The sequence below is a fragment of the Leptodactylus fuscus genome, chromosome 7 (assembly GCF_031893055.1).
Source record: "Leptodactylus fuscus isolate aLepFus1 chromosome 7, aLepFus1.hap2, whole genome shotgun sequence".
Lineage (NCBI taxonomy): Eukaryota > Metazoa > Chordata > Amphibia > Anura > Leptodactylidae > Leptodactylus > Leptodactylus fuscus.
The window spans coordinates 10,645,053-10,662,723 of NC_134271.1; the positions used below are offsets into that span (position 1 = coordinate 10,645,053).

Sequence of the window (17,671 nt, forward strand, 5' to 3'; positions counted from 1 at the left end):
CTCCTGGCGGGCAGTGTGGGGTCCGGAGCGGTGACGTCATGACCTAGGAGACAGCTGAGAGAGTGACGTAAAAACAGACACATTGTATGACGTTGACGTGGTGTGTGTAGCTTTTTTCTTTGGTACCACATGACCTATGAGTCTGTGTATAATGTATGAGGCAGCCATGTCTGTGAGAGGACCTGTCACAATAATGGGCTGTTTATATGAGGACACTTACTTGTTGCCATTTTATAGACACATAACATCACGCCAGGATCGCGTTTTTAGGATGCGGTTTTATATTTGATCTCATATGGCAGAAAATATCACGTCTGAGATGGGACTGAGGCCAAGAGCGGCCTATTAGTCATCCCCCGACTACTGTACATGTGGGATAGTCCAGTAGATGGCGCTATTCCATACCATCTGCCTCTGGCGCCTTTCACGGTGTAGTTCCAGTAATGGCGGTTGGGAGACCGCCACCAATGGGATACTGACGGCTTATCTTATGGAAGAACCCCTTTAAGAGTGTTTGTATTAATCCCTTTAAGTGTGTCCGCATGAACCTGTTTATGGCGGGGTTCACACTAGCGTTCCGTACGAGACTCCGTCTTGTATTCCGCTTAAAATCGGAGGACTTTCCTCTTGGTTGGTTTCGGTATAAATTACGTGGACTCCGGCGGTCACCATTAGGGTCTATGGGGTAGGTGGGTTTCCACATATAACCACTTTCTTAGTGGTTAGGGTTTCGGTCTGTGGGGGACGGAAACCCGAATGTTAGTGTGAACCTAGTGTAAGTGTGTTTGCTTTAACTCATTGGTGCCAGGTTCACACTAGCATTTGGGTCCATATGGAGACACGAAAGACGGAGAGTCCATTCGCTAAAAAACCGGTTACCCGCAGACCCCATAGACTATAATGGCGTCCACCAAGTGTCTGTCGTCCAGGACTTTTCCCTCTGCCGATTTTAGACTGGACCTATGGTGGAGTCTCTAACAGAGACGCCAACGCAGATGTGAACCGAACCTTAAGGGTGCATTCACACTGAGTAAACGCTAGCTTATTCTGAACGTAAAACACGTTCAGAATAAGCGGCGTCTAAAGCAGCTCCATTCATTTCTATGGGAGCGGGGATACGAGCGCTCCCCATAGAAATGAATGGGCTGCTTCTTTCACTCCGTGCAGTCCCATTGAAGTGAATGGGGAGTGCCGGCGTGTACGCTCCGGCATGAGCAGAGCTTGCCGTATACGCCGGCACTCCCCATTCACTTCAATGGGACTGCACGGAGTGAAAGAAGCAGACCATTCATTTCTATGGGGAGCGCTCGTATCCCCGCTCCCATAGAAATGAATGGAGCTGCTTTAGACGCCGCTTATTCTGAACGTGTTTTACGTTCAGAATAAGCTAGCGTTTACTCAGTGTGAATGCACCCTAAGGGTGCATTCAGACTACGTAACGCCGGGCGTGTATGAGAGCCGTACACGCCGGCATTACGGCAGACTGCCGAACACTTCCCATTCACTTCAATGGGAGCGCTCGTAACAGCGGCGTTTACGAGCGCTCCCATTGAAGTGAATGGGAAGTGTTCGGCAGTCTGCCGTAATGCCGGCGTGTACGGCTCTCATACACGCCCGGCGTTACGTAGTCTGAATGCACCCTTAAGTGTGTTTTTATTAATCCCCATAGGTGTGTATGTAGTGACCCCTTTAAGGCTGGGTTCACATATGCGAATTCTGCAAGCAGGACTTTCTCTCTGCATTTTTTGGGCGGAAAGCTGCCGGACCCCATTATAGTCTATGGGGTCCACGGATAACCGCTTCTTAAGCAGACCCAAAGAACAGAAACCTGAGCTCAGGTGGGAACCTAGTGTACGTGTGTTTGCATTAAGCCCTTTAAGGCCCCATGTTGCAGAGATACAGCTTCATTTGTTGCAGGTTGTGCTGCAGGTTTTTTTGAGCAAAAGCCAAGAATGGCTACAAAAGGAATAGGAAATATCCAGGAAGTTCTTGTACTTCTACCTTCGGCTAAATCCATTCCTGGCTTTGGCTCAAAAAACCCACTGCAAAATCTGCAATAAAAAAGTTGCATTTCTGCATCACGGGGTCTTGGCCTAAGGGTGTTTGCATCGACCCCTTTCACTGTGCTTGTATTAACCCCTTTGAGTCTACATCTGAGTGGTAAGACTTGTGTGCACTCTGTGTCTCTTCCAGGGTTTTTCTAGTAAAGGCGTCTTGCACCGTCTTATCATCTGTAGATCACATCGAATGGAGAAAACCTACGTGTGGATGGAGGATTCCCTGCGAAGAACATCTGAGCTGGGCCGGCAGGTGCTGGAGCGAGCGCAGCGCAGGGATGTGGACTGGTGGTCTGCACAGACACATAGCGGTCAGAGTCCTAGGATTTGTCCTGGAGTGGAGAGTGCAGAGGTCAGTACACACTTGTGTTGGGGTTTTCATTCTTCGGGTCCGCTTAAGGACTGTAGGATAGAAACCCTATCTGCTTAAACATTGGTTACATGCGTCAATCCATTGACCCCATAGCCTATATGGAGCCCGCCTGGTTTCGGCTGAAAACGGCAAAGAAATGTCCTCCTTGCAGGACCTTTCTATCTGCCAATTTTAAGAGGAATCTGGGACAGAGAGACTCCAACACTGGTGTGACCCTAGCATTACAGAAATGATTATAGAGCTTCTGTTTTGTCACTTTGCGCAGGAGGAACATCCACCAGGCTTAGAAGAGGCCTTCAGCACCTTGTCACGCTTTATGCGACATACGACAGAACAGTGTGAGGTAACGGTGATGTCGCGTGCCTGACTAGCTTTGCGTTGGTGAGTACTGAAACCCTTTAGATACATGAATGTTATTTGTCGTCTTCTAGAGGTATCACAGCTGTATCCCAAGGCCGGAGATGAACAGGAGTGAGATACAGCACTTCTCCAGATTTCACTGTCGCAAACTCCAGCGATCGCTCCTGAGGCCTTCTCCGCCATATCTGGTGAGTGGTGAAACGATCAGACTCCATAGGGAATGTAATGGTCACATGGACAGCGCTCGTAGAAAGTATTCACACCCATGCACTGTTTAATCAGGGTTTTATGACTTACAATAAGTCATTACACTGGCATCACCTGTCCGTTGTTCTGGCTCGTCGAAAGCTAGCATTGTATACGGAGACTGGCAGACCACATTGACATAATTGTTTTAAAACTGAAACTGGTGAACGAAAAATCTGTGTATTGCAGGACTTATTCGTCCACCAATGTCAGGCAGACATTGAGACAGAGATTCCAGTGCAAATGTGAATGTAGCCTTAGGCCTCATGCATGTAGATGTTGAAAAAACACTAGTGGAAAATAGATGCAAAATCTGGGTGTTTTTTTCATTGTAGTTTTGCATCTGTTGATCCTTCATACATTATCTAGACAAATATAAGACAGGACCTACTTTTTTGACAGTGAATAGTCCCATTGAAATCAATAAGTTCTGAAAACGGCCATCACATGTGCATGAGGCCTTAGTCTGGCTGCATTTACCTACCTGAGAGCTCACCTGGACTGGACTCCACGTGTCTGTTCAGCCATGCCACATTGGGTCTGTAAGTAAATTGGGTAAATTTCCATATTCAGGTGTATTCAGCGGCTACATACTGTAAGACTACACTCAGGGAAACCATTTCTACCAAGCGATCTGCATTCATGACAGCTGTCCAATGCAAGATATGTGATGAGGCAGGTTGGCAGCGGCTTCAGCCATGAGTGTGCACAGACCTCTGCACTAAAGGTGCAGTTACACATATCTTACACTGCAGGTGTGTCATTGACATGCAATACTCACTGATACGAGGGATAGCATCTTATTGGACACTGCAATGTATCCCCATTTTTTGCAAAACTGTTCAAACCTAGTTATTTGCAGTGATTTTTCTAGTGTGTTGGCCAGGGTCAGACAATGATGAATAAGCCTACTGCACAGTGTAATACGTGATAACGTCCCAGAGGGTGGATAGGCTTCTATAGGTCTCTGTGTAAGATGGAAGATGTCAGGAGAAGTTACAGTAAGAACAATAATGGCTTTGACACACACATTTTTTTTTTATATGTTGGAAGTTGTGAATCTGACGCTATAGTGCGCCATGTGATCATCCTGACACAGTGTGAAAATTCGGCACCTTTACTGGTCTTTCCGGGCCTCATGGCCGATGTAGTGTCTTCAGTTGTGGTGACGTCCTCCATACATCCTGTGTTTCTACATTCTATGCAGAGCTCTGCCGCTGCTCCCCTTCAGTCTTCTGGGAGGAGGAGGGACCTTCGGGATGTTAATATTGAAGTGGCTCCAGGAACTTACAGTATCTCTGCCGGCGCACCCAACTGTCAGAGGCAAACTCACCTGGTGCACATCACCCCTGGGCAGAGCGTGGACCTCACCTTCAATGTGTAGTCTACATCCCCTGGGAGGGGGTGACGGTATAAAAGGACTGGAGCGGTCCAATAATATTATACACAACTGATAGAAGTAACCGAAGGGACTGAAGGTGGGACGTATGCGAAATATATACTGCAACTGAGCGTGTGATGTACCGTAATATGTACGCTGCAAGTGTGCATGTCATATACCTGTAATATGTACGCTGCAAGTGTGCGTGTGATATACCTGTAATATATACGCTGCAACGGAGTAAGTGATATACCTGTAATATATACACTGCAACTGAGAGTGTGATATACCTGTAATATATACGCTGCAACTGAGCGTGTAACATGTATGACTATGCAACCAATGTAAGGACAAGTGTCCTGGGTAAAGTCCGATGAGCTGAATACCAAACCAAATTATGGATGTAAAGCTGAATGTCAACGCCAGGTGGACAGTCGCCAAAAATCTAGAAAGCTCTCAGGAATCTTGTGTTTCAGCCGAAAGATACTACATGTCCATTATAAGGATAAAGGGATTTTCAGGAGTTTAAAAAGCGGGGACAAAGTGCAAACATAAAGCGTTTCTCACGTACTGCTGCAAATGGCGGGCGAAATCGGATATCAGCCGTGACAACTTGAGACTCCGTTCCAATGTCGGCCTGAAATCGGCGAATGACATCTACTCCGCGGAGGACGATGGACCCCATTATAGTCAATGGAGTCCGCCGGACACTGTGTGTTACCGCTGTTACAGCAGTCTGCCTGTCTGTTGTTCTGGTCCTCCGACAGACCGAAACAACCAATAGGCCGAGGCTAGTGTGAACCTATCGTAACCGGTTGTATTGGAAAATTCTTTAGTTTTGTGCTTTACCCCTAAAAAAAAAAAAAAATCTTGCGATGCCTTTGTGGATGGATAATCTGTAGTATCTGCCGTGGCCAGGAGGGGGCACCAGATCTCTCTCTAATTTTTAGTTCTTTGTTGTTATTTATTTTGTAATAAAGATTTTACCTTTTTTATTTATCCGAACAATCCCGTATTTTCTGTCCCTGGGTGTATGTGTTAGGGTATGATGTGTATACTGATGTGCACCCGATGTTTCACTCGCACAACCTGCCGACACCATAGGATTATATATTAGAATCTATCCCCTTCCCAGCCGAAAAATCATCCACCCCGCCCCTCAAATATTGTGAGCGATCGGCATTCTGTATTTGATATGTTCAGGCACAAAAAAACGAGACCAGATCAGAAATTCATGTTTGTAGCAGCGCTGACACCTGCAGGCGATAACATGTAATGCACCGTGTACTGACAATGAGAGAACACCAGTGATATGGATGATCAATACTGGTTATTATGGAATATTATAAGACGATCAGACCCATTTCTGCTAAGGAGCGCTGTATTTGTAGCCGGTCTGATGCGTCCTGTGATTTGTGGATTATCCCCCCGCTCAGTATGGCTCCTACACCTCCATAGACTGCAGTCTGTCTCCGCTTCTCCCTCCTTGTTGTTCAGCTTGGAAGACTCTTTCAGCCACTTGTTTATAGTGATCCTGAAACTTTCTCTTCTGCGACTCCTGGGGAGATAAAGTGGTCACCGAAGTTCAGACCGGTGCAAGAAAATCTATGTAGTGATGCTACAAATACCTGGTGCACATGGCTACTAGTGCACTACTAGACATCATGGTCTATACAAACACTGAGCAAGCAGGAGATATCAAGGGGATGAGAGCTGAGACGGCTGAAGTGCTATTGCAGCTTTGGTTGTGACTGGAGTTTAACACATCACTGGTCTTGTCTATTGAAGCCCAGACATTTGCACCAGTGTGAAGCTCTGCTTGCTGTCAGTGAGTGTAGACCTGTCTGATGACCTGCAGGGGGCTGACTAGTCCTGCTCAGGTAGGCGCTCACTTACCATGTGATTCCTTTCTCTTTGTTCATTGGCCACACACTTGTTGAATTCCCTCTGGTCGATCTTCTCCCGGACCTTCCTCAGATGCCCCAGCCGACGTTGTTCTTTCTTTTTATCCTCAGTCGCTATGGTTTGGTGGCGCTCGCCGCGCTCCTCTTGTGCCGCCATCTTGGCCTTCATGATACTCACTTTTCTGACTTGTTCTTCCTTCAGCTGCTTCTCCTCGTTCTTTAAGCGCTGAAGGGTCTTCATCCTAAGCTTGGAAATGGAAGACGCTATTATAGCCCTAGTCATTTGAGGAGGGGTGAGAGCGTTGTTGTATACATGTAGTATGTGTATATATCTGGGATGTTGATCACTGCACCTGTGCACCTCCTGGCTGTCGCTGTATTTCTGTTCAGCCTCCTTTTCCCTCTTTCGCTCCCATTCAAGATGTTTCATTTTGTTCTTTTGCTGTAGTTCCTGCATCTCCTTCTTATACTGCAGCTTTACGACTTCTGACTCCCCAAGACGTTCAACTGCAGGGGGCGACTGTTCCTATAAAAGGAAAGAATAATGAACGTTCTATATAATGAATGGATAGGCGGCATTCTCAGTGATGTCACCGCTGCTCTCTAGTGAATGGATAGGCGGCATTCTCAGTGATGTCACCGCTGCTCTCTAGTGAATGGACAGGCTGCATTCTCAGTGATGTCACCGCTGATCTCTAGTATATGGATAGGCGGCATTCTCAGTGATGTCACCGCGGCTCTCTAGTGAATGGACAGGCGGCATTCTCAGTGATGTCACCGCTGATCTCTAGTGAATGGATAGGCTGCATTCTCAGTCATGTCACCGCTGCTCTCTAGTGAATGGATAGGCGGCATTCTCAGTGATGTCACCGCTGCTCTCTAGTGAATGGATAGGCGGCATTCTCAGTGATGTCACCGCTGCTCTCTAGTGAATGGATAGGCGGCATTCTCAGTCATGTCACCGCTGCTCTCTAGTGAATGGATAGGCGGCATTCTCAGTGATGTCACCGCTGATCTCTAGTGAATGGATAGGCGGCATTCTCAGTCATGTCACCGCTGCTCTCTAGTGAATGGATAGGCGGCATTCTCAGTGATGTCACCGCTGATCTCTAGTGAATGGATAGGCTGCATTCTCAGTGATGTCACTGCTGCTCTCTAGAGAATGGATAGGCGGCATTCTCAGTGATGTCACCGCTGCTCTCTAGTGAATGGATAGGCGGCATTCTCAGTGATGTCACCGCTGATCTCTAGTGAATGGATAGGCGGCATTCTCAGTGATGTCACCGCTGCTCTCTAGTGAATGGATAGGCGGCATTCTCAGTGATGTCACCGCTGATCTCTAGTGAATGGATAGGCAGCATTCTCAGTGATGTCACCGCTGCTCTCTAGTGAATGGATAGGCGGCATTCTCAGTGATGTCACCGCTGCTCTCTAGTGAATGGATAGGCGGCATTCTCAGTGATGTCACTGCTGCTCTCTAGTGAATGGATAGGCTGCATTCTCAGTGATGTCACCGCTGCTCTCTAGTGAATGGATAGGCGGCATTCTCAGTGATGTCACCGCTGCTCTCTAGTGATTGGATAGGCGGCAGTCTCAGTGATGTCACCGCTGATCTCTAGTGAATGGATAGGCGGCATTCTCAGTGATGTCACCGCTGATCTCTAGTGAATGGATAGGCTGCATTCTCAGTGATGTCACCGCTGCTCTCTAGTGAATGGATAGGCGGCATTCTCAGTGATGTCACCGCTGCTCTCTAGTATATGGATAGTCTGTATTCTCAGTGATGTTATAAAGTAACTGAACACTAATATATACAATAAAATCCTTCCGCTTACTCACTTTTTGAGAAGGATTAAAGTCCGTGTGCACCAGAACCTCTTTCATAGTTAGGCGTCTGGATGGTGAATCTGAAATGGTCTCAAATAAAGCGCTCTGATTGGACGACCCGATAATATCAGACAGTGTGACCCTCAAATCTGAAGTGGGCGATTTATTCTTAGTTTTAATTATTCCTGGAAAAGACGGAATTATTTATAATAATTTATTATATTTGTTATAACGCACCTTTATAACATTCTTCTAGATACAATGGTAATGCCAAATATCCATTCGGACGTGCCAATAAAGCCTATTTGATTTGATTTGATTTTACAAGAGGGAGGAAGGTGGGGCGGTGGTTCTTAGGCTTTATTCACCCTGCCACTTGCCACGTTAAGGCTGCGGCCCCACATGACATAAACGTTGCGTGAAATAAAACGCAGTAAGAGCAAAGTGGTTGGGATTGTAGTGAATTCCGCGCCCACTTTGCGGTAAAAAAAAACGAGCTGCGGACACGTCACTTTAGTAGGTTCCCTGCAAAATATGGAAGAAATAATATATATATAATAATATGCAAAATAATACAAGCCATTTACTGCATTGGGTGCAGAACTTTGGAAATACTGCGTCCCCATCAGTCCATACCTGGCTTGCGATGGAAGGGCTCTGGTTGACCCCTCTTCCAATACTTCCACTCAGGACGGTCACTAATGTCCAGTTTTGGCTTCTCCCACATACTGGAGTCCGTGTTGACCGCGCTGTCCACCATCGTACTCTGTGTGGTCTTGGACAGGTTCGTCTCATCATCGCTCTCATCATCCAGAGACTCGTCGCCTTCAGTCTCGGAGGATGACGAGTAACGGCGCTCACTTTGCCTGAGTCTCTCGGCCTTCATCTTCATCGATGACTGGAATTCTTTGTCATCTGAATCTTTCTTGCCCTGGACGTAGACCGTAGTCCTGGGTGACAGAGACCACCACTCCTGACACTTGGGGTCATGACAGCAGGTACATACAGAGCGGGTGGGGAAGCAGCAGCAGGAGCAGTGGGGGTTGTGGAGGAGATGTGGGTGGACGTTGTGATAGCTCCACCTGTGTTTGTACCAATGGTCAACGGAGCAGACGGGGAGCGGGACAGAGGCGCAGCGGTCAGTGATGACATAGGTGGAGCTGCTAGATGTCGTGTCCTGGTTGTACAGGCGGCTTGTGATTGGTCGGTGAAGGGAGTCTACAATCCGATGGTAAACCGATGGCGAGATCCACACGGCCACCTTGAGTGGGATGGTTGATTTCTTGCCGTTCCAGAAACTAATTGTCAGCTCCTCGTCTTCTGCGGCTGTAAGAAATAATACATTTTATTCACACCTTCCACTTCTTCTATTTCCACTTCCATTTTTTTTCTGTTCTTCTCTTTAAATAGGCTTAAAGGAATCCTATCATTGGATACCCTTTTTTTCTCGATAACACGTAGGAATAGCCTTAAGAAAGGCTCTTCTTCTCCTACCTTTAGATGTCTTCTCCGCGCCACCGTTTGGTAGAAATCCGGGTTTTCTTCGGTATGCAAATGAGTTCTCTCACAGCACTGGGGGCGTCCCCAATGCTGTGAGAGAACTCTTCAGCGACGCCTCCATCTTCTTCAGGAACAGGCTCTTCCTGTGTATTCTTCTGTCCTGGGTTTTCAATTTTCTAGGCCTCGTGCAGAGCCGATTGCGCATACTCGGGCCACAAGAAAATGGCCGCTTACACCAGCTTACTGTGTAAGCGGCCATTTTTTTGTGGCCCGGGCATGCGCAGTCGGCTCTGTCTGAGGCCTAGAAAATTGAAAACCCAGGACAGAAGAAGATGGAGGCGGCGCTGGAGAGTTCTCTCGCAGCATTGGGGACGCCCCCAGTGCTGCGAGAGAACTCATTTGCATAACAAAGAAAACTGGGATTTCTACCGAACAGCGGCACGGAGAAGACATCTAAAGGTAGGAGCAGAATAGCCTTTCTTAAGGCTATTTCTATGTGTCAACCAGAAATAAAAAAAAAAGTGTTTTAATGGTAGAATCCCTTTAACAATCAGCCATCGGCTCCAGAACCCTGCACTTCTGAGACTTTGTTACAATGTATCAGAGACAAAGTGACTGTGAGTTGATCGCATCATTGGTGCCCATTTGTCCTCTGTCCTGACAGTTTGCATCGTTTTGGAGTCCAGCTCAGGCTTCATAGACACATCCATAGGCAGTGTACGGGTTTGTAAAAACGGAACGGATGGCACATGGATTGCCTTCCTTTTCTTTCACTGGCCCATACATTTGAATGAATGGACCAAGCCTCAAAAACAGACAGGCAGAGGACAGATCTGTGCAAAATATGGCCGTGTGCAAATGAATTATACGCAATTACGGAGAGTATACAGCCACGAATTACTGTTATGTGCATGAAGCCTCACAGAGGGTTGTCTAGAATTAGATACAACTGTAACAAACCCTCAGCTTAATACTTCTACCCCAGTGTATATGCTTTATAAGAGGTAAGAATCTGCAAAGAATTGGATATCGTTCTGTAAATGTCATTCTGCTGTACAGGGGCTGTAGAAGTGATGAGCCCTACCTCGCAGGGGATCTCTTGTCTCCAGGCCAAGAAGAACCGTCCCGGGCCCATATCTCGACAACTGTGGTTCCCAGGGGGCTAAAACGTTGTCTCCTGGCACAATGCAATGTCTCAGCGCCTCCTCATGTTGGATCATGTCACATGCACGTGTCTTCTGCAACATGGCGGGGAAGCGTTCACCCTCGACACATGGTTTGGTAAATTCAATCAGAAACACCCCAGGTTCTTCCTAGTGTAAAATGGGCAAGATATAATAGATATTAATTGGGAGCTTGGTTAAGACATCAATGCTTGGTCGCTATTTTAAATAATATTATTCAGCCTCTTGTTCTCTTACCTCTTGTCTGACCACACCGAGGTAGTAAAATCCATCAGGGTCTCTTCTGGCCAGCACTATTTCTCGTCTAATGATTGGGGTTAGACATGGGAATGTGGGGGACACTGTCATCTGTCTACATGTCACACTAGTGTAATGAGGATGGTGACATCTGTAAAATAACAAGAGGAAGAGGACAATTACCACAATATAACTTCTATAATACTATACACATAACCCCATGTGTACTAGAATATAACTACTATAATACTGCCCTCTATGTACAAGAATATAACTACTATAATACTGCTCCTATGTACAAGAATATAACTACTATAATACTACTCCTATGTACAAGAATATAACTACTATAATACTGCTCCTATGTACAAGAATATAACTACTATAATACTACTCCTATGTACAAGAATATAACTACTATAATACTGCTCCTATGTACAAGAATATAACTACTATAATACTGCTCCTATGTACAAGAATATAACTACTATAATACTGCTCCTATGTACAAGAATATAACTACTATAATACTACTCCTATGTACAAGAATATAACTACTATAATACTACTCCTATGTACAAGAATATAACTACTATAATACTACTCCTATGTACAAGAATATAACTACTATAATACTGCTCTCTATGTACAAGAATATAACTACTATAATACTACTCCTATGTACAAGAATATAACTACTATAATACTACTCCTATGTACAAGAATATAACTACTATAATACTACTCCTATGTACAAGAATATAACTACTATAATACTGCTCCTATGTACAAGAATATAACTACTATAATACTGCCCCTATGTACAAGAATATAACTACTATAATACTGCCTGCTATGTACAAGAATATAACTACTATAATACTACTCCTATGTACAAGAATATAACTACTATAATACTACTCCTATGTACAAGAATATAACTACTATAATACTACTCCTATGTACAAGAATATAACTATTATAATACTGCCCCTATGTACAAGAATATAACTACTATAATACTGCTCCTATGTACAAGAATATAACTATTATAATACTGCCCCCTATGTACAAGAATATAACTACTATAATACTACTCCTATGTACAAGAATATAACTACTATAATACTACTCCTATGTACAAGAATATAACTACTATAATACTGCCCCTATGTACAAGAATATAACTACTATAATACTACTCCTATGTACAAGAATATAACTACTATAATACTACTCCTATGTACAAGAATATAACTACTATAATACTACTCCTATGTACAAGAATATAACTACTATAATACTACTACTATGTACAAGAATATAACTACTATAATACTACTCCTATGTACAAGAATATAACTACTATAATACTACTCCTATGTACAAGAATATAACTACTATAATACTACTCCTATGTACAAGAATATAACTATTATAATACTGCCCCTATGTACAAGAATATAACTACTATAATACTGCTCCTATGTACAAGAATATAACTATTATAATACTGCCCCCTATGTACAAGAATATAACTACTATAATACTACTCCTATGTACAAGAATATAACTACTATAATACTACTCCTATGTACAAGAATATAACTACTATAATACTGCCCCTATGTACAAGAATATAACTACTATAATACTGTTCCTATGTACAAGAATATAACTACTATAATACTACTCCTATGTACAAGAATATAACTACTATAATACTACCTCCTATATACAAGAATATAACTACTATAATACTGCCCCCTATGTACAAGAATATAACTACTATAATACTACTACTATGTACAAGAATATAACTACTATAATACTACTCCTATATACAAGAATATAACTACTATAATACTGCCCCCTATGTACAAGAATATAACTACTATAATACTGCTCCTATGTACAAGAATATAACTACTATAATACTGCCTCCTATGTACAAGAATATAACTACTATAATACTGCCCCCTATGTACAAGAATATAACTACTATAATACTACTCCTATGTACAAGAATATAACTACTATAATACTACTCCTATGTACAAGAATATAACTGCTATAATACTACCTCCTATATACAAGAATATAACTACTATAATACTACTCCTATGTACAAGAATATAACTACTATAATACTACCTCCTATATACAAGAATATAACTACTATAATACTACTACTATGTACAAGAATATAACTACTATAATACTACTCCTATATACAAGAATATAACTACTATAATACTGCCCCCTATGTACAAGAATATAACTACTATAATACTGCTCCTATGTACAAGAATATAACTACTATAATACTGCTCCTATGTACAAGAATATAACTACTATAATACTACTCCTATGTACAAGAATATAACTACTATAATACTACCTCCTATATACAAGAATATAACTACTATAATACTGCCCCCTATGTACAAGAATATAACTACTATAATACTACTACTATGTACAAGAATATAACTACTATAATACTGCTCCTATATACAAGAATATAACTACTATAATACTACTCCTATGTACAAGAATATAACTACTATAATACTACTCCTATGTACAAGAATATAACTACTATAATACTGCCCCCTATGTACAAGAATATAACTACTATAATACTGCTCCTATATACAAGAATATAACTACTATAATACTACTCCTATGTTCAAGAATATAACTACTATAATACTACCTCCTATGTACAAGAATATAACTACTATAATACTACCTCCTATGTACAAGAATATAATTACTATAATACTGCTCCTATGTACAAGAATATAACTACTATAATACTACTACTATGTACAAGAATATAACTACTATAATACTGCTCCTATATACAAGAATATAACTACTATAATACTGCCTCCTATGTACAAGAATATAATTACTATAATACTGCCCCCTATGTACAAGAATATAACTACTATAATACTACTACTATGTACAAGAATATAACTACTATAATACTGCTCCTATGTACAAGAATATAACTACTATAATACTACTCCTATGTACAAGAATATAACTACTATAATACTACCTCCTATATACAAGAATATAACTACTATAATACTGCCCCCTATGTACAAGAATATAACTACTATAATACTACTACTATGTACAAGAATATAACTACTATAATACTGCTCCTATATACAAGAATATAACTACTATAATACTACTCCTATGTACAAGAATATAACTACTATAATACTACTCCTATGTACAAGAATATAACTACTATAATACTGCCCCCTATGTACAAGAATATAACTACTATAATACTGCTCCTATATACAAGAATATAACTACTATAATACTACTCCTATGTTCAAGAATATAACTACTATAATACTACCTCCTATGTACAAGAATATAACTACTATAATACTACCTCCTATGTACAAGAATATAATTACTATAATACTGCCTCCTATGTACAAGAATATAACTACTATAATACTACTCCTATGTACAAGAATATAACTACTATAATACTGCTCCTATGTACAAGAATATAACTACTATAATACTACTACTATGTACAAGAATATAACTACTATAATACTGCTCCTATATACAAGAATATAACTACTATAATACTGCCTCCTATGTACAAGAATATAATTACTATAATACTACTCCTATGTACAAGAATATAATTACTATAATACTGCCTCCTATGTACAAGAATATAACTACTATAATACTGCTCCTATGTACAAGAATATAACTACTATAATACTGCTCCTATGTACAAGAATATAATTACTATAATACTACCTCCTATGTACAAGAATATAATTACTATAATACTACCTCCTATGTACAAGAATATAACTACTATAATACTGCTCCTATGTACAAGAATATAACTACTATAATACTGCTCCTATGTACAAGAATATAACTACTATAATACTGCCCCCTATGTACAGGAATATAACTACTATAATACTACTCCTACGTACAAGAATATAACTACTATAATACTACTCCTATGTACAAGAATATAACTACTATAATACTACTCCTATGTACAAGAATATAACTACTATAATACTACTCCTATGTACAAGAATATAACTACAGTTCTTATAAAGCTTCCCTGTGATTGCTGGTACATACCTGCTGTGGATGTCATGATGATGAGTGGTCATACATGGGTGTCCCGCTGTATATCTGCACACAGGCTCTGGATGTGTAACTAGGCTATGACAGGTGAGTGTAGACAGTGGGGAGGTCACACTGCAGTATTTGTGGTCCAGGCACAGTGACCGCACACAGGGCTCCATCTGTGAATAAATTGTTAATACCTCAGATATTTTGCAACTTTAGCATCAGTTGCTGGCACAGCCCCCAGCGGAGACCACCTACTCCCCCAGCCCTGCATTGATGTGGCCAGTCTGAGCCCCCGGCAGTGACCCCCTACCCCTCACCTCCAGTCCCCCGGCAGTGACCCCCTACCCCTCACCTCCAGTCCTGCAGTCATGTGGTCAGTCTGAGCCCCTGGCAGAGACCCCCTACCCCTCACCTCCAGTCCCCCGGCAGTGACCCCCTACCCCTCACCTCCAGTCCTGCAGTCATGTGGTCAGTCTGAGCCCCTGGCAGAGACCCCCTACCCCTCACCTCCAGTCCCCCGGCAGTGACCCCCTACCCCTCACCTCCAGTCCTGCAGTGATGTGCTCAGACTCCAGGCGGCTCAGGCACGGTTTACTAGTCACTCGCTCTCATGTTTCCTGGTTACTGTGTTGGTTACTATAGAAGCCTCTGGGAATGTGATCTGATAGGAGAGACATGAGCCTGTTCACACCCGCCTGGACACTTCATCTGTGACTACTGAGTGGGGACTGGGTATACTGTACATAGTGATATATTCTGCAGATTGTTACACCACTGACCTCTCCATAGATCTGCAGAACATTGCTCTGATTCATGGCTACACCTAGCTTAGTTCCGTGATGAGTGTTTTACAGAATTTTTATTGATTCCTCTGGATCGGAGTATTGTGCGCCGATCTCGATGTCTCTTGCATCGGCGGGGGGTGACCCCTAATCGAGCCAGGGGTTAAAAGCCAGTGAAAAAACGCCACTTTTGACTATTTTAGAAAGTGTCTGGTCAGTGGCAGCAAACCGAGATCTAAGTTTCCATTCTACTATATGGGACGGTGATTGACAATGTCTGTACAGCGCTGCGGAATATGTTAGCACTATACAAGTAAGCGAAATAAATACATAATACAGTAATGTGAGATGCATTGACATGAAACTGTAAAGCTGCAATACTCTGAGCATACTGGACACTCAGGGGGCGCTACATATTACGAACAGTGATTTCCTGAGTATTATAAGAATGTTATGCCGGGGTTTGTACTATTCTAGCCACAGGCATCGGAGTGACTACAATCCCTATAATCTCCCGGTCTTCCTATCACTGACTGATCCGCATTGTGTTGGTGACGGGAGCGTGCGTCTCCTAAGTAATAGGATGAGGAAGTCACACACCCAGACCACAGCAACCATCTGTAGGAGGGGTGTCATACTGCTCACAGCCAGCAGAGGGAGGTCACAGGCTGAGAGCAGCACAGAGTATTTCAGGAGAGGAGTGTGCTGATCATGTGGGCGGTCACAGACTGAGGGTGACATAGTGTAAGGAGCAGGTCCCCAGCAGCACAGAGTATCTCAGCAGAGGAGTGACCTGATCTTGTTTGTTTCCTCTGTAACCTTCTTTCAGCTGAGACTCATCACAATGTGTAACCTGTTCGGTGAAGAAAACACAATGAGAATGGAGGTAGCACCCCCTCCTGTCCCCTCCTTCCTCTGAGTGTATTCACCTCGCCTACAGTCTATTGCTCCCTGTTATCAGCCATGTCAGGAGAGGAGAGGCCGACTATAGGACAGGTGGATACAACCTTGTCATCTACGGAATGTCCTAGCATGTGATGTGGGTGCGGTTGTCAGGGGTCAATTCACTCCACTCACTCAATCTTGGTCTCATCCTTCACTCAGGTTACAAATTGAGCATAAATCCCACCCTAAGTACATGCTGCCACCAGCACTGACTTGCCAGGATTAGCAGAAAATTTTATTCATTCATACACGCGTCAGACACAAACACACTTTAAAAAGATAACGGGTTCAAAGAACAAACACAGAGTTCCATTAGATTTAACAATTTTATACCCAAGGGGTTCGGTGCTGTGTATATTAAACCGGATGAATAAAAGATGACAAGAGAAGCAAAACAGTTGTAAAAATAAAAGGAGAAAAACAGAAGAACTTTTTACATTCGAGTCCTTCTGGTTCTATGGAGTCTAGAAGAATGGAGAAGGCCAGCGCCCAGCTTGGCGGGTTCCAAGGGTGTGACAAAGTTCCAAGTTATTTCCAGTCTTTTGGAATGAGAAACTCCTGGCTTGTGCTTAGCCACAATTCCGGCCCGGGTGCCTCCTCCCTCCCCCCCACCTCCCCTTTTTCACATCTTGGAATGTCCAATCACGACTCCGCCTTTCTGCCTAAAATTTCTCTGCCCTAATGATCACTACTTCATCGTCCATATCTTTGGTTGTTTGT

The 17,671-nt window shown here is 42.9% G+C and overlaps 1 protein-coding gene across 3 annotated transcripts; it reads left to right on the forward strand.

Annotated features, from left to right (window-relative positions):
- AKIP1 (A-kinase interacting protein 1) lies at positions 1–5,416 on the forward strand. 3 transcript variants are annotated; one of them, XM_075283626.1, is made up of 5 exons: positions 1–100; positions 2,194–2,409; positions 2,696–2,773; positions 2,862–2,978; positions 4,244–5,416. In XM_075283626.1, the coding sequence occupies exons 2-5, from the start codon at positions 2,248–2,250 to the stop codon at positions 4,418–4,420; spliced, it is 534 nt and encodes a 177-aa protein (XP_075139727.1). In that variant the 5' UTR covers positions 1–100; positions 2,194–2,247; the 3' UTR covers positions 4,421–5,416. The 3 variants fall into 3 exon arrangements, with proteins under 3 accessions (XP_075139727.1, XP_075139729.1, XP_075139728.1); XM_075283628.1 differs by having other exon boundaries at positions 1–97; positions 2,254–2,409; XM_075283627.1 differs by having other exon boundaries at positions 1–84.
- Positions 5,417–17,671: the final 12,255 nt, after the last annotated feature.